Source organism: Protobothrops mucrosquamatus, unplaced genomic scaffold (genome assembly GCF_001527695.2).
Source record: "Protobothrops mucrosquamatus isolate PMUCROS unplaced genomic scaffold, P.Mucros_1.0 scaffold_128, whole genome shotgun sequence".
Classification (NCBI taxonomy): domain Eukaryota; kingdom Metazoa; phylum Chordata; class Lepidosauria; order Squamata; family Viperidae; genus Protobothrops; species Protobothrops mucrosquamatus.
Genome location: NW_015386204.1, coordinates 191,166 through 209,525, shown reverse-complemented (window position 1 = coordinate 209,525; position 18,360 = coordinate 191,166). Strand labels below are relative to the sequence as shown.

At 36.9% G+C, this 18,360-nt stretch overlaps 2 protein-coding genes across 5 annotated transcripts in view; one reads left to right on the top strand and one right to left on the bottom strand.

The window, feature by feature from the left end:
- Window positions 1-3,856, top strand: part of UROS (uroporphyrinogen III synthase) — a 25,756-nt gene extending 21,900 nt beyond the window's left edge. For 3 of the 4 annotated variants that reach the window (XM_015817563.1, XM_015817580.2, XM_015817572.1), the window contains exons 8-10: window positions 1,722-1,807; window positions 2,424-2,522; window positions 2,759-3,853. In XM_015817563.1, coding sequence (XP_015673049.1) covers window positions 1,722-1,807; window positions 2,424-2,522; window positions 2,759-2,878 — 305 coding nt within the window. In that variant the 3' untranslated portion in view covers window positions 2,879-3,853. Of the gene's footprint in view, window positions 1-1,721; window positions 1,808-2,423; window positions 2,523-2,758 lie in introns of all 4 variants that reach the window. The other variant, XM_015817588.1, reaches the window with a different exon arrangement.
- Window positions 3,857-8,696: 4,840 nt separating this feature from the next.
- The window catches only part of EDRF1 (erythroid differentiation regulatory factor 1), a 38,880-nt gene continuing 29,216 nt past the window's right edge, over window positions 8,697-18,360 (bottom strand). Inside the window, exons 21-25 of the mRNA XM_015817552.1 lie at window positions 17,866-18,015; window positions 17,569-17,722; window positions 17,265-17,380; window positions 15,908-16,074; window positions 8,697-9,012 (exon numbers count right to left, since the gene is read on the bottom strand). Of these exons, the coding sequence (XP_015673038.1) occupies window positions 8,847-9,012; window positions 15,908-16,074; window positions 17,265-17,380; window positions 17,569-17,722; window positions 17,866-18,015 (753 nt within the window). The 3' untranslated portion in view covers window positions 8,697-8,846. The remainder of the gene's footprint in view (window positions 9,013-15,907; window positions 16,075-17,264; window positions 17,381-17,568; window positions 17,723-17,865; window positions 18,016-18,360) is intronic.

Sequence of the window (18,360 nt, the reverse complement as noted above, 5' to 3'; positions counted from 1 at the left end):
AGACAGCATCACCACCAGATGGATCCGTAGCTGGCTGACCGGCCGTACTCAGCATGTGGTCCTCAATGGAACCACATCTACATGGAGGGAAGTGTGTAGTGGGGTGCCCCAGGGCTCTGTTCTGGGCCCAGTGCTCTTCAACATCTTCATCAACGATTTGGACGAGGGGATAGATGGGGAACTCATCAAATTTGCAGACAACACCAAGCTGGCAGGAATAGCCAACACTCCAGAAACAGGCTTAGGATACAGGAGGATCTGGACAGACTTGAACACTGGGTGCTATCTAACAAAATGAAATTCAATGGTAAAAAAGTAAGGTTCTACATTTAGGCAAGAAAAACCAAATATACAAGTATAGTATAGGGCAGGGGTAGGCAATCTTGGCTCTTTTATGACTCGTGGACTTCAACTCCCAGAATTCCTGAGCTAGCATGGCTGGCTCAAGAATTCTGGGAGTTGAAGTCCACGAGTCATAAAAGAGCCAAGGTTGCCTACCCCTGGTATAGGGGGTACCTTGCTCAATAGTAGTAACTGTGAGAGGGATCTCGGAGTCCTAGTGGACGATCATTTAAATATGAGCCAGCAGTGTGCTGCAGCTGCCAAAAAAGCCAACACAGTTCTAGGCTGCATTAACAGAGGGATAGAATCAAGATCACGCAAAGTATTAATACCACTCTACAATGCCTTGGTAAGGCCACACTTGGAATACTGCATCCAGTTTCGGTCACGATGTAAAAAAGATGTTGATACGTCTAGAAAAAGTACAGAGAAGAGCAACAAAGATGATTAGGGGACTGGAGGCTAAAACGTATAAGGAACGGTTGCTGGAATTGGGTATGTCTAGTTTAATGAAGAGAAAGTCGAGGGGGGACATGATAGCAGTGTTCCAATATCTCGGGCTGCCACAAAGAAGAGGGAGTCAAGCTATTTTCCAAAGCGCCTGAAGGCAGGACAAGAAGCAACGGATGGAAACTAATCAAGGAGAGAAGCAACCTAGAACTAAGGAGAAACTTCCTGACAGTTAAAACAATTAACCAGTGGAACAACCTGCCTCCAGAAGCGGTGAATGCTCCAACATTGGAAGTTTTTAAGAAGAAACTGGACAGGCATTTGTCCGAAATGGTATAGGGTTACCTGCCTGAGCAGGGGGTTGGACTTGATGACTTCCAAGATCCCTTTCAACTTTATTATTATTATTATTATTGCTAAAATGCTTTTATCTGTTCTGAGAGATACTGTCCAGGCAATTACATTTTATTATATGATTTGAAATTCTCTTTGTTTCTTTCAAGGGTGATATATTATTGAGACTTTATCTTTAGAAAGAATACATTTTGAATTTGGTTAAAGTTAGCACTTTCTTCTCTTTTCTCAGCAATTTCTTTGCCCAGCTATTCTTAGATTCTTTACAAATCTTCACATTTGTATTATATGTCATAGGATTTTTATTCTGGTTTGATCATATCTCTTGATAGTATTCTGGTAACAACTTTTCATGAAGATTAAAAACTTTCAAAAAATATTAAATGGCCATAAATCATACTGTCTGTGACAATACACCTCTAAAATATTGATAAGAATTTTGCTTTATAATCAGCTGGCTTTATTTGCATTTTAGGTAGAAGAATGAATTTTGGTTTAAATATATTTCCATTCATGTTTTAATTGAAAACAATAAACAAATAAATCACAAATAAGTTTCATTGTTCACATTGCAGATATTGTATTGGAATCCGTCACTGTTTATCAAACCAGTCAACATCCCGACCTCCAGGAATCCTTGACGAATTACTTCTCACAAGAGGTATTTTGTTTTCTCAGTCATGTTGCAGTTCAAGAAAATACTGTCTTCCATTTATCTGGTACAGAGTTACCACTGAACACAGGTTAGACCAAGCAAATGCTTTGGAGATATTTTTCCCTGCTACTGAGGGAGAATTTCTATGGCTTTGTGAACTGACAGGCTCTCTGGTAACCATTATATCAGAGGTCCCCAACCTTTTGGGCATCAGGGACTGATTCCGTGGAGAAAGATTTTTCCACGGACCGGAGAGTGTGGTTTTGTATGCTGCCTGCATCCCATGGGTGGGGCTTTGTTTGTGTGGCCCGGTTGCTGGCATGCTACGGCCTGGTACTGGTCCATCGACCGGGGGTTGGGGACCCCTGCATTATATGACAGCATTCAAATGTGCTTCCCAGCCTCAAAGTGGCTATTTTTGATCAGGTAGTAGAGTGGTTTTGCTAAACAAAATGCAGTGCTATTTCCATTGCAGTCATGTGCCTAGGTTAGGAATGAAGGTGACTTTTAACTTCTGAAGCAACCTATCTTTTTAGAGTCATAAAAATCTATGAGTGTTGGAACTGAAAATGTAAAGAAATATCTGTTCTCTCTCTCTCTCTCGATATTTTTATTTGGACAGGGTGTTCCTGCTGGTATTATTTTCTTCAGTCCTTCTGGTGTCAAGTATTGTCTGAAGCAGATTTTGAAATTGTCAGGTGATCTCATTTCCCAAATTAAGGTAAGTTTTACACCAGAATTTTGACACATAGTATTTTATAACTACTACAGAAGAGATCCGAAAGCCATAAAAGTAAATTATTCATTTTTTTCATCAGTCTTGATGACCAACACAGCAAGCATATTTCTACTGCATTTTATCTTACTTTTTTATCACTTTTCTATTTTTTAAAGTTTAAATATTGTTCTATATGCATAAATACATAAATAAATCCTATAACATGGCTCTCTTTTCAGTTTGCCGCAATAGGTCCAACAACAGCTGGAGCTCTTGTAAATGAAGGAATCTTAGTAAGCTGTACAGCCAGTCGCCCTACCCCCCAGGATCTTGCTGCTGAACTTAGAAAATGCCTCTAGCTGTAATACATTTGAAGACTCTATAATTTGCAGTAATATCTAAAATTAAAAATACCTTCTTTACGATTTAATATTGGGTTATTCCTGGCAATCATTGGAAGTATACATCTCTGATGTTTTGAACACTTTTCTCTTGTATTAGTAGCAGTGATTAATGCTGCTGTACACTAACCTGGATTATATGATGTGTATTCTAACTAATGTTTGATAAGCTAGCTTTGTTTACACAAAAAGAATCTGAATTGTAGCTTCAAATTGTTTTTGCATTTCCTTAGAAGATAAAAATAGATGATATACCTGAATAAATATATTCATCAGGCTGTATTTTAGGGAAGCAGAGCACAGAAACAACCAATTAAATTGAAGGCATTAGATAAGAAAAAAGAAGTAAATAAATTGAATCTAGTTTTCATCAATACATTCACTGTATCTCTACACTTTTCTATCTTTGCAAATTATCTTTATTTGCACCAGTCCACACACCTATTCATGTATTTGTGTGTGTGTCATATTCCTTGGTGCATGACAGTCTATTTAAAATTCATTGCACATCAGATTCCCTACTCAAAACCCAAAATACTCTGCATATAAAAATTAAATATATATTCAGATCCCCAAACACAAAATTCTAAGATCACCCGCAGGCATTCCTTTTATAGTTCTCCATAAATACATTAAACAGTCATCCTCAGCTCTCTCCTTGCTCAGTGTTCATTTGCTAAGCATTCCTTTTACCCCATGCATGCTATTTTCATTGTATACCATTCTTACCATATTCATCAACTAATCTAGAACTCCAAAGTCTTTCATAATTCAAGCATTACTACTTTCATCGTATGCTTTCTCTAAATCAACACATCAATAAACTTTCTAACATACACACATTCCTCAGTGATTACACAATAAAATTTCAAAACCTTCATGGTATTATACCTTAAAAAAGAGAAGTACAGGAAAAAAGAAGAACAAGTCCTTGAGTTAGAAACTGTAGTGTTGCAAGCGTCACAGTAGTAGTGTCACAATTAGAACAATTAATCAGTGGAACAACCTGCCTCCAGAAATTGTGAATGCTCCAACACTGCAAATTTTTAAGAAGAGACTAGACAACCATTTGTCTGAAATGGTTGAGCAGGGGGTTGGACTAGAAGACCTCCAAGGTCCCTTCCAACTCTATTATTATTGTTGTTGTTGTTATGCAGAAAAGCCTTATTTTGCCTAAATGAGAAACATTCTACTATAGCTGACAGTACTGTATCTTTGATTACTTTGCTTTTTATATTTCTGATACTGCTATCTGTAAGCTGAATAACTTATTAATGAATTTACCAAGGCTGATCCAATAGAATAGGGGTCCCCAACCCCAGGGCCGTGGACCGATATCAGGCAGCGGCATGCCAGCAACTGGTCCGCACAAACAAGCAAAGCCCCATCCATGGGATGCAGGCAGCCCACAAAATCACACATTCTCCAGTGTGCAGAAAACCTTTCTCCATGGAACCGGTCCCTGGTGCCCAAAAGATTGGGGATCTCTGCAATAGAACAGCAAGGTAAGAAATACCGTTCTGTTAGGGAAGCTTGTGTGAGTTTTTAACTGAGAGGTCTTTCAGATGCCTTACTAGAAAGCATGATACTAAAGTATGTGAAAGCTTACACATTAGTATCCCCCTAATTTGTTCAGACAGAAAGTATGATGCCTGACTGCTCCAGTAGAGAACAAAAGGTACATTACACTAGTTATTTAGTGCTCTGGCTTGAGAACTGACAGTTTCTGCTCTGCAATTTCTCTCTGATGCCAAAGTACATTAACTGTAAAGCTAGAGGGGAAGAGAATTGCTGCTTATATAATATAAAGGACAGGGTTTATGGGCACTAAAGCAATTCAGCTGTTTTTGTAGTCACTGGTCAGCATAATTATATGTATGATCCAGTCAGCTAGAGTCAAGTCAGCTCTTGTAGAATTATTTCAGTTCTTGTACTTCAGGGGTTGTGTTTCAGTTTTTCATTTTTATGTCAATTCTTAAGTTCTCCTCAAATAAGAGCTTCATAGCAGTTGGCTACAGCGTTGATTCTACGATGCAGAACACAAAATAACAGGTAGACATCTTAACATTCTCCCCACAGCAAGGAGCTCATCTGGTTTCTATTAGTCCAAAAATGCTCTCTGTTCTGGAGAATTCCCTTCAAACTCCACTGAACATTTTTCTTCACTGACAATCAATTTAAGCTTTCCATTCTGACCACAAAGCCTTTTTCAAGTCAATTCCTCACATACAAGTTACATAAGAACCACACATTAAACTGCATTATTGGCTGCATTTCAAAGTCAAGGTAACTTTCTTGTTCATAATCTAATGATCTCACTTTTTACAATCCATTAATTATAAAAAGCATGATTTCAGCAAGTATTGTTTTGAGAAGAAACAGTAGTTGCTCCTTAATAAGGTTAAAGGAACAGTTTGCTGCCTAATGAGAGATGCTTCTGTTTGGTTAAAGGGCAGAAATAATAAGCAAGACAATCAATAATGGTGTATAATTTCAGCGTGTGTTGTTTTGCTACATTTTAAAACCTACAATAATTTTTGAAGGTGTTGGGATGTCCATTTTAACAACCAAAATTAGAAGAACCTCGTTCCTATTAGCTTGAAGGTATTTCATTTACATACACATTTTCTACTGAAAAGGATCAGTCTCATGAGAGTAAAACATAAGACAAGAATAGAAATAGAACTACAGTCTAAAGCAGCTTTATTTGTATCGGGGGTATTACCATCTGCTGCTTAGAAAAAAAGTCTTTTGTTTAACATTTGGCAAAGCAGGAATTGCTGTTAAGGAGAAAAAATAAGCTACATTTAATCTTCTGCAAATTAATAACGTTTACCAAATTATAAATAAAAGTGATGTATAAAATGCATCTAAAAGGTTTTGATTTGGATTGCTTCCAAAATTTGCAAGCCATTTAAGGAATCTGTTGCTTCAAAGGATTGGTCTGTTAATACTGTAACTCAGTATATAGAACACTTTAACTCATTCTATAATACAACCATTGTAAATTAGTTTGTCAAATAGATATTAATTATAGCACTAAATTTGAATTAAGTAGCTTGCATCCCTTCAATTGCATAAGAAAGGGGGTGATTTCTGCCAAAATTTCTGCATTGATAGCTGTCCAATATTCTCTAGTCTCCAGGAGCAGAGGAACAGCTGTCAGAATTCAAATTAGGGCAATGAGTAACTAGGATTCAGAATAAGACCTCAGAGCTAAGATTAGGAATTCTGTTAAATGATTCTGCACCACACTGGAATATATAGTGAATCTCAAGGTAATTTTTTTAACATTTTGTGTGAGAAGCATTCAGAAGAGGGTAAAATAATAGAAGTTGGCCCAAGGAAAGAGAAAAATGAAGAAATAAAGGTTGCATAAAATATTTAATTACATAATGAGGCAATAATTCCCAGACACAATATGATTAAATTATGGCCTCCATTTTTTTAAAAAAAACAGAAGCTATAATGCCTTGACTGTTACAGTGGGCTATTTCCCTCCACCTCTGAAAGTTAATTTTTTGGGACAAAGGATATGGTTGAGACAGTGGAATGGGATGGGGTGAATTTTTTGGCCTTTTTTTAGTTGGAAAATATGGGTACAGTTACACAAATATGGTTAGCTTCTAAAGTTCAATATATCTATTTACAATATTAAAATGAGCTGAGTAACTATACAGAAGTAACTGAGTAACTATACAGAACAATTTGTTCATATACTATGCTCAGCATCTATAGTTGGAAACATATCACCTTGATTTTTTAGCTAGCATTCCACTAACACTATTTAAATAATTTTGTTTAAATATTTAAAAATATTTTTAAAGCATGGACAATAAAAGAACTGCAGAGCTTCAACTGCACCTCTGTATTTCCTATGTTTCTAATTGAAACATGGTCTAGAGACATTTCTAAAAATATTTTCTAGCAATTTACTGAAACTCTCATTTAAAAAAGGAAAAGAAGAAAACTTATATAGTAATTTTGGGTAATGACAAAAAGACAGTAAAGAATGATCAACAACGTAAACAGAGGGTGCCAGTAGGTGGGAAATTAAGACAGAAAAATGAAAACGGGGGATGAGTATGGGCTGACAAAATACATAGAAACTGCTGGGCTTACGGAGAAGAAAATCAGTGAAAGGGCTAGGTCAAAAATGGTGCCTTATCTTCAAAATGACAGGAAAATATTGGATGTTTAATCTCTAAAACCATGGCTATGACAGAAAAGAGGCCACACAATAACCGGCTTGCATATGCTGAATTGCTAAATGTCAGAATTATACTGATCAGGCCTTACAACAGAAGTCTGAAACTATCACCTCAGGGATCCCCGAGGGGTCCGTGCTGCAAGAATTGTGCTGGTAAATAGATTCATAATATTGTTTTGTCATTTTAACATGTGAACTTCTCCACTCTAAGACAAATTAAAGCAGCTGTTATTAAATAACCTCATGGTAAACAGGTTTGTGTTTTTCCACTTGGATAGCTGTCCTACTTTTGCCATTTATTTAGCTTCCTGCACAAATTTATATTTTAGCAGGCATGCCTGACACGCTAATTAGCCATGGGAAGCTTTTAGTGAGGCATCTGTGACACTATTTAAATTTCAGAGGTGTTTACTAGTGCAAAATATCTCTAGACCAAAATATCCTAAACAAAGTAGCTAAGGTGCCATTAGGTTGCAATAAATGCTATCATTGCTAACTTTGTAAAATACAAATGTTGCTTTTGGGAAGAGTAGGCAGCAGGAACACAAAACAAAAGTAGTAAAATGCTAGCAGATAGGACTCATTTTCAATAAAACACATTTTAATATACAACTTTATTTGCATTTCTGAAAAGAATGGTGGCTGAAATGCAAAATAGTTCACTTGCCTTATGCAACATTCTTCGCCCTGAAGTGAATTTAGCTCCATCCCCCTTAATGTTCTGCCAAGACCTGGCTATGTCTTTAGGTTTGGAGACCCAAGGACACCAGTGAATATTCACTCAATTGTGCCTTGTGGTTTTTTATATTTTAGTAATGATTATTTTACGTATTTAATAATTGATCTTTTTATACATAGTTTTGTTATATATCAGCCACTTTAGTGAGGTGGGTGGCCATATAAATTTGATTAATGATAAACTGCCTTATCCTGCTAGGACAAGCCCATCCTACCCATGCCGGCAGAGAGTGCCAACTTTGGATCCTGTCAAAGAACTCCGACTAGTAGGATACAGAAGAGACTTCTCTGCTGCAATGTCTGCCCTTTGGAACATTTTTCCCTTTAAGGCAGAGGTGGAGAACTATGGCCCCTTTTGGACTTGTGGACTTCAGGAATTCTGGGAGTTGAAGTCCACAGGTCATAAAGGGGCCATAATTCCCACCCATCTGACATAAGATTTGTCTCCTCCCTCCTATTCTTCCGCAAGATCCTGAAGACCTGGCTCTACTGGTTGGCCTGGGGACCAAATGGGGGAGTCCCACATTAGAGGTGGCTGCTAGATTGATGGTAGACTCTCCCTTCCCCCTTGCTTTCTGCTCTTAACCCATCCATCTTCTTGTTAATCATTTTGATGTATTTATTCTTGTTGTGTTCCTTTGTTATTATTGTTACTTTATTGTTCTATTATTTCACTTCTGTCTTCTACACATCTTTTCATTCTTCTTCCTTTTTAATTATTGTAAGCCTCCTAGAGTAGCCCCATGGTGAAATAGATGGCAAATAAATTTAACAAATAAATAAAATAAACAAAACAGAAAAAAACCCTTCATAATGGCATTTAAAGAATAATGGTCGAAGTTTATTTTTCGAACTGTACAATCTTAAATATGTAACAATATAAATAAAATCAAGCAGTCCATGTTGGACAGAAGCACACATTCCATTTGGATCAAGGCACTGATTTACCACAATGCAGTAGGCCAGCATTAAGGTGGATCATTGAATTCCCAGATTATTTCCTTCACTGTCCTGAGTCAGCTGCTGCAGTATGTTTAAAATAACGTCTGTTCTTTCCAGTAAAGTTAGATTTTTGTTGGCTGCTGATCGCAAGAGAAGTGAGTAAGCGTACTTATTCACCTTAAGGTTTTCTTCATCTTTACTGCTAGAGAAAGGCAAAATGGAACACAAGTTATCCAAATGCTTAAAGAACACTGACAAATATTGTCTTTGCTACAGCACATCAATAGGAACAAAAGACACTTTAGTTTGTTCAAGAGGGAGAGTTCCCTAATTTACACCAATTTTTTTTCCCCACTGAAGATTTTTGAGTCACATCTCGTACTGCTTCCAAAAGTTGTCCAAATTCTTAAAAACAGTTTTTCAAGGGGTGTGAAAGCTTCATTTTAGTGGCAATTTATTGGATCAAAAACGTATATTCTTTCAGAAATACATCATATATAAAGTTAACTGAAGACGTCTATTTGTATGTTTCTTTCCTATCCTTTTTAATAAGAAAGCAAATAGAAGTCAGTTTATCCCATAGGAAAACTGGGAGAAATTACCGCCTTACTGTTCTGAGAAGGCAGAAAAAAATTAACATTCATTCCATTCTGCTATCTGGAGTATCTCATTATCATCTCATTATTATCTCATTCTGTATGTTTTCATCAGTGGCTCTTAAAATTTTCACCTTTCTTATGATCCCTAATTACTGTCAGAAATAATTACATTCATTCCAGTTCTACCTTGTGTTTTTTCTAATGCACATGGTTATTCACTTGTGTAGAATTAAAGAACTGTTTGGCAGGAAGCCTTCCCCCCCATTTATGTACCATTAAGCTAGGGACAATTCCTACCAATTCCATTCAGTTTGTTTTTTACCGCCACTATCAGAATATTATTCTCACCCTCAAATTGAATTCCCTTTTTGCTCTATAAAATTTCATTTTTCTTTCTTATTCTCTTTAACCTTATCTCAATTCTTCAAAACACCATAAAATTATCCATCAGTATCCAGCCCTGACTTTATCACCCCATTCAGCAAACTTCCCCCTCAGATCAGCATCAAGTTTTTTCTTTGCACCTTAATAAACACTTTTACAATTCTTTCATCTTTATTTTTTTATGTCTGAGTAAAACCAGAATCCCTGACTTGCAGATTATGATATAGGGGACAGTGAGCTCTTTCAAAACTTGATTATGATATACCTCAATACTATTTAATTTAAAATATGATTATCTTTTTGGCAACAATAATACAATCACAAAATTCAACCAGATTTAGCTTAAACAATGGAACAGCAATTTAAGCATCCATGATGACCCTATATTTCATCTACTGACCTTCAGATTTTGAAGATGAGGATAATAACAACAATGATAATCAAATATATTAAGATCTTTATGTTCTTATTTGGAGTCTCATGATATTTTGGCCGCTTTTAAAATTATTATTTGGGGAGGAGGGTTATGATATTATGCAAAATGATGTGTAAATTCTTGTAGTGCAAAGGTTTTCTATCTTAAGTCAAAGACTTCACCAGGCTCATTTTGGCAATTATTGCAACCTAAGAAGATGGGAGATTCTGGCATTTGCTGTTGATTTCATATTACTGTTGTTACTAATGTTGTTGCTCTAATTATTATCATAATCATCTTAAATGATCATTGCCATCCTCTTTGCCCCACCATTTTGTCTTCTCTAGAATTCTTTTTTTAATGTATTTTATTAATTTTTTACAATAACATTCTTTAATGCTTAGTAAACAGTGTGTTGCCTGAGTTCAATGTTTAAAAAACAATAATAGTTAATTCTATAATCCCATAATCAATATGTTAGTGATATATTTATTTGATCTTCTCTTCATCCAATGGTATTCTTTTATCAACATTTAGCAAATATCATTCTTAAAATTCAATACATACAGTATAAAGTTAAATATAAACCTTTTTCTTGTATTTATACAAATAACAGTAACATCAGCACATAGCAATTTTATCAGTTTATATTTCAGTTGTATTTATAGTAATCATCTTATTAAATCGCTATATGTCCTGTTTTCAAAATTCTTATTTAAACTTAATTTCCCCTCTGTATCCAAACCATTCTTATCAGTCATAGTTTTCTCAAAGTTAGTAACCTTTAAATATCCAACCTTTTCATTCATATATGCCATCCCAATATTTTCACATTTCATATATTATAAAAATTACTATACTACTTGTATGTCTTATCTCTGTTACTATGAGGCCCCTTTATATCCATAATTTATCTATTCTTTTAAGCATATTCAAACAAGTGTTTAATCATATAGTATTTCCTCAGGTAGATCGCATCAGATCTCTCAAATCTGATTCTAGCCTTCTTCTTTTGCCAAGTAATTTTCAAAATTAGTGTATTCAACTTGCCCAGGAGTTTTTCCTGTATTTTTGTGAATGCTGTTGGGAATAGAAAAAACAAGTTAGGTATCTTTTGTCTCCCAAACTTTAATGATTGTCCTGGTTGCTCTATAGTCGATTTTGTTAGATTTTCTTTCCAATCTTCAAGTTGATTTTGAAGTCCTGAAATATAGAATATCTTTTCCATTTCCATTACTATGGTAAAACCTTGCAAATTTTCTTTTGTTTGTATTAGTTTGTAGTTCTCTTGATCTATAGTTTCCCTTTTTGGGACACTGACCTCTGATTTATATTCTGTTATCTGGTCTGTTTGTTCATTCTTTTTCATCATTTTCTGAGAATTTTTTACTTGTAAGTTTAAATTGGAAATGTGGTCATTTATGCCATCAATCAAAGTTGTTTTTAATCTCATCATGATTTGAAATTATTGTCATTTGAATCTGTCGCAGCATTGCATACATTTCCTCCTGAAAAGTATTTGCTTTGTCTTGAATTATCGCTCCTGCAGATCTCTAGTGTTCCAGGCTGAGGCCTTCAAAGGAGGATATTAGATGTAGATTCCTGCCACTTTTTAATAGGTGTGCAGCATCCATTTTCTCTCCCCCTTCCAGATATTCTTTCACCGGTTTCGCCTTTTAAACCAGCCAATCTTAAAATCCAAACCATCAAATTTTATATAGTTCTTATCTTTTTATATATGGTTTTTTTTATAATCCAATTTGTTTCCAATTATCAAAGCACCACTGAAGGCAGTCTTTTATAACATTTCTTCTGTTCGGGGGGTCTTCCAACTTATCTTTCAGCCAAGGTTGCAGTCCAAAATGTTTGACTTATCCAGTAAAATCCCCCCCTAGAAGATTAGCCAATTGTTAGTTTTTCCTTTTCTGCAGACAGTTCTTAAGCGTAAAGATCACAGCTCAGTAAATATTTATAATCCCAGAAGGTTAGCAGTTTTTTGAAGCAAATGTAGTTCTCAGTTTGTGATATATGGCCCAGTATGTTTACTTTCTTTGTTCTCAGCTGTTTTCTATTTGGCTGAAAGTTATTAAAATTCAAGGGAACAGATTATTCTTTGTTTCTGGGTGTCTTGCCAATTTCTAAATCAGTGTTGCTGTTGTTCTATACTCTATTTCTCCACTAGATGTCAGTAGTATTTATTTATTTTCCAACTTAATTTCATCAAAACTCTTACAGATATAAAATCTTAATGGTTATTCTTAATTTTCAAATTTATCCAGATTACAACATTATTAATTTCATTTCAATGTATTTCTTTCCCCCGTGAAGTTAATTTGCTGCTTCCGTCTATGGAAGGCTGGGGGTATAATCCCCTCCCTTCTCACTTTGGGGATTTTTTCCAGGTAATCAATTACAAAATAGAAGAGAGAAGATCAATGTTCTCACCCAGTTCCAAGCACGCTGTTCACCATTATTCTGGTTTGTGCTCTTGGACTTCGGCTGCTGGTAGCTTGGACGAGACACTGATGTGCAGCTAGCCTTTCGCCTGTCGGGTTGGAGGGCTTCCCCCAGATTGAGTGGAATGACCACTGTCATTCCGCGATCATCAGGGCACCCCTACTTCGTTGCCTCTTTGGGGCAACTTTTGACCCAGTTAGGGTCCCCTGGCAGCGCAAAATCAGCCGTGGGGTGGGTTGGCGAAATCAGCCCTCGACTGCGTCGCTACGGGGCAGAACTGCAAGTCCCTTAATAAACACTTTTAAGCACTGTCAAATTATTTACCAAAAAGACTAATCACAACTATTCTTATTTGGGAGCTAGTTTTTCTTTCTTTCAGATCTATCAGGTTCCCCCAAACAGGTTCATTTATTTAAAAACAAATGGATTTCAATTTCAGCATTGCAGAGATTTTCAGGTCTTTGCTTATTCATAAATCCTTACTACAGTAATTAAAGGAATTAATGCCTGCTAAAAGAACTGCCCCATTCAGTTCCAACTGAAGCAAAAGAAGGATAAATGCTGTGTGGCTTCCCCAACTCTGACTCCAACAGCCTTGAGTTGTTATTTCCAATAATTTTCTCCAGATCCATTACATTGATCCCCGCTCTTGAAGGAATCTCCAATTTATGCCACAGGTAGCCCTTGACTTATGATGGTAACTGGACCCAGAATTAACATTGTTAAGTGATGCAGTCCTAAAGTGCAACTGAATTGCTTAGCAATAGCAATCTCTGAAGTCCTGATTGCCAATGTTAACTCAATCCCATGGTTTTTAGGTGAGGCAATTTCCTGCTGGCTTCCCACAACCTAAGTCAATGCTTTAAGCAGAATGTTTTGGGTTTTTTTTTATCACGGTGAATCAGAATAGAGCTGGAATGGACCTTGGAGGTCTTCTAGTCCACCCCCTGCTCAAGCAGGAGACCCTATACTATTTTAGACAAGTGACTGTCTAGTCTTTTTTAAAAAAACTTCCAATGATGAAGCACCCACAACTTCTGATGGTAAACTGCTCCAGTGGTTAATTATTCTCAGTGTTAGGAAATTTCTCCTTAATTCCAGATTGCTTCTCTCCTTGATTAGTTTCCATCCATTGTTTCTTCTCCTTTCCTCTGGTGCTTTGGAAAATAAGTTGACCACTTCCTCTTTGTGGCGGCCCCTCAAATATTGGAATATGGCTATCATGTTACCCCTAGTCCTTCTTTTCTCTAGACTGGCCACCCAATTCCTGCAACCATTCTTCATGCCATGCGCCCCGCACCCACTTACCATTGCAGCCTACTTCTCGCCGGCCCACTTCTGCGGCATGCCCCAGCCTGCATTTTTTACCTGACGGCCTTTCCAGAAGGCCTCTGCAGCCGAGAACCCAGCTACGGATCCAAGGCATAGCTCAGTTCTTGGCTGCAGAGGCCTTCCGGAAAGGCCTCTGATGGCAGAATGCAGGCCAGAGCTCCATTCTCAGCTACAGAGGCATTTCCTTTGGCCGCAGAAAAGTGGGCCACCTGGGTGGGGCTGTTGGTACCACCGCTGTGAGGTGAGGGGAAAAAGATACCCCCCTGAAAATAAAGCCTGATGCCTCTTTTGGAGGCAAGAAAAAATAAGCCCAGGTCTTATTTTCAGGGAAACACAGTAAATCCCAAACCACAGCTTGCTATTATGACTATTCATTGCCAGCACACAGAAGTATTCTAATATCCACCATGATTAGAACTATCATAAAAATATAAGTGGTCCTCATTTAGAGACCACAATTGGGACCAGCTTGGTTGTTATATGAAGTGATCACTAAGTAAAACCACAACTGCATTTATGATCTTAATTTGCTTTATAGACTGGCGAAGGGCATAGCTGTAAGGATGAGTCATATAATATGAGGCAGTTGCTAAACAAGGACTACCTATATTGTCTTCTGAATTCATATTTTAATGAGCATACTATAATACCTCTGGTGATTTATATCATACTCTTTGAAAGAAATACTGATTTTAGTTCCCTCCATCTGCACCAAATGAAAATTTCAAATTTCTATTACTATAGAGTACCATAAAATTAAAGCAATTATTGGTATCAACAGGTTATATAACACATGAGTTAATTTTGAAATAGGAATTATATTCTTTATGTTCTGTATTTATATTGCCATCTTGTGGAGACTTAGAAATTCTATTACAATTCCTGTGAACCTTCTATTACAATTTCAACCTGCCATATATTCATCTCCTTTTCTCTATGGATATTTTTTGTCTTAGAATGCTAACATTGTTAGTTTTGAATAGATTACTGGATTTTTCCTGGCAAGACTATAGATTATCTCGTTTCTCTGCAAAAACAAACATTGACAGCTTTCCCCTGATTTGGATGAATCAAAGTAATGAATGAGCTTACTGCTAAAAACCAGAAACTTTCATAACTTGATATAATAAGTCTAAGATTCAGCAAACTACACAACACAAGCATGTAATTTATCATCTTTATCCATTAGTACCATATATGAAATATAAATATGAATTAAGCACATATGAAAGAAATCATAATTTGCCTGTTACATATAGATACCTGAAAACAAGGGTAATACCCTTTTTCTGTATCTTCAATTCCTATCTAAATCTTCTATGTCCAACAGGATATATATAGTACCATGAAAGACAGATAAACAAGCATTTCCTCACGTAAAAAATCTCACATTAGATAAGAACATGGAATAAAAAAAAATGAAACACTAACACAGTTTACCCAACTGTTTGTGCATCCTAAAATATGACCACGTATACAGAACACACATGAAATAGCAGTAGATAACTCTGCAGAGTTTGGAAAACTATTCTAGGATTTCTATTTAGAGTACCGTATTTTCCGGCGTATAAGACGACTGGGCGTATAAGACGACCCCCAACTTTTCCAGTTAAAATATAGAGTTTGAGCGAGAGAGAAGGGGGGAGAGAGAAAACTTGATGAGTAATATGCCAAACCACATGTGTAAAGGAATAAAATAGAATACCCGTATTTTCCGGCGTATAAGACGACTGGGCGTATAAGACGACCCCCGACTTTTGAGAAGATTTTCAGGGTTTAGAAAGTCATTTTATATGCCGGAAAATATGGTACTGATACCCAGCCAGTGATTCAAGTTCATATTTAAAAAGAAATTTCTCCCTGGTTTGGAATGAAATTAAATGAAAGTAACACAATAGGTTGGCACTTACCCAGTTTTCTTTTTGGTTGATGAAAGCAATTTGATGAACTGAAGAAGAAGAAAAGACAATCGAGATTCAAATATACCAAGGAGCTTTAATATTTCTTCCTTATTAAGGTTAGTAGATGGATCTTCAACAGGAACTCTTTCAGCATTGTTTGAGTCATCAACACATTTCTAAACAGAAAGGGTGTTATGGAATTACTGTAATGTCTAAGCAATAGCCTTCAGAATTTCATTAGGTGCACTGCTACAGTCAGAAGTCTATAATGCTATGTTTTTTTAAAAAAAATAGTAATAAAATTGAACCTGCCCAGGCAAACATCTTTTTATAACAAATATGAACTCTGATACGTGAGATCCAAACATAGTATACAATATAATATGAAAGTGTAGCGTTACCTCCTCAGAGGCCGCCAAAAGCCCAGGCCCTCCCAGCCCCGTCCCCCTGTGTCAAGCCCTGCAGTAATGTTCTCTAGGGGTTGATAAGATGTCTCTTCCAGCCGGAGGTCATGCAGAACTGGGAGGTAGCAGGCTCTTGTTGTCAAGGAGGGGCTTCCAGGAACGAAAATAACCAGCCACGATAGTCAATGCTATGATTATATCCAACAGCCCAAGGCTGTTATAGCAGCAGGAATTAAGGATCCTCAGCGGTCATTCAGAGTCAAGTGGGATGGAGGAAAACCCCAGCTCCAGGCAGTAGTAGAAACAACAACAATCAGTGTGCTGTAGCAATAGCTCGCCCCCCCAGGGCAACTCCCCCACAAAGTCTAAAACCTGTACCAGCAACAATAGTCACAGTCCAAATAGCCTCCAGGCTTCGCAGCAACAGTAGCCACCACCAGTCTCTCCTTCTGTTGCTTCTTCTCAGTCAGGTCTCGGTGTCAAAACCCTCCTCCCCTTTATTTTTATTGTTAAAATCTGAGGCTAGGACCCTCAGCCAAGTCCTTTCTACACACTCCCCCTTGCCTCCGTTTGAGATATTCTCCTTACGAAGAAAGCAATAAAACTCCACTCTCTCTCCTCCGTTTGAGATACCCTCCTTACGAAGGAAAGCAATAAAATCCCACTCTCCCTCGCTCTAGCCTCTACTTAAAATATCCTCCTTACGAAGAAAAGCAAATAAAACTTCCACTCCCTCTTTACCTTCACCTGACAAACTGCAACAGCCACCCCGTCCCTTTCCTTCCCTTTTCTATCTTTCCTTCCCTTTTCTATCTTTTTCTTCCGCCCACGCCGGCCACACCCAAAGCCAGCAGCAGCTGTCCCAATCTCTCCCTTCCCGACCAAGCTCCTGCAAACACTCTCAGATAGCCCCACTACAAAAGCAAATCTGAAAATATACAAATATGAAAAGTAATAGTTACCTGTTCATATTCAGCACCAAGCTCTTTCCTGATAGATTGAAAAACAGACCGACACTGAATCATTATATCTAAGGCCCCAGACAAAGTCTTTAGTTTTCCAGTGCTGCTATTCTGACCTAAGAGAATCAGAAAGGTAAGCAACATAAATAGTTCATAATTGCCCGACCCCAAAATAGGAATCTACAATTTTTATTTTTTGAATATACATTGTAAACATTTTGTTCAAATGTTCCCAGAAAATTCATCTATTTAAAATAGGATTTGCACTCTAAATTAGAGAAATGCCTTAATTTACTTTACTTACTTGTCATTTGAAATTCAGCAAAAGCCACTCTTTCCAGTTGCACACGGAGAAGTTCACATGGTGCATCCTTCAAGAGCTGAAAAAACTTCACAGCTTTACTGTAATGAAGATCAACCAGTATCCTGTGCTGTTTACGCTGATGCTCATCACCAACCTTCATCAATAACATATTTTGACAAGTCAGCTCAAGAGAATAGCAACCAGTATTTTATATTACGATATTTTACCAACCTACCCATTTATAAGCATGCACATTCACAGAAAGACCATGTAATCATGCAATTTTGGAGAAAATACCTGATTTCTCAAACAGCTGTGGTACATGGAAGCCAACCTGTGATGAATTGTGGCTGCTCGGTACTGGCAAAGAGGTTGCCGTGTAGTCACTATCTCAACATCACAGTATTTCAAAGATTTCATCATTGACTCACTAACTTCTTTTTCTATCTAAAATACACAAAAGGAAAATTTTCAAAATGTATATGATTTATATTAAAATCAGTTAACTTATAACCTCTTTATAGTCCTGTCCAAAATGATAATAAGCCTCAACTGTGATCATGTGATTTGTCTCCCAATGAAATCACATGAAATCTATTTTCAGGCCTAGGTTCACCATTGAAACTGCTTTGGTAATCCCACAAGAATAACCTATGTCAGAGAGACACAAAGTGACAGTCATATTGATTTCCCTGAATTTCTTTCCAGTTTTCCATAGTTGACCATGATATCAGGTGAATGGCATGACATTCTAAAGCATGGTCAATGGAGCCAGGACAAAAAAATATGTTT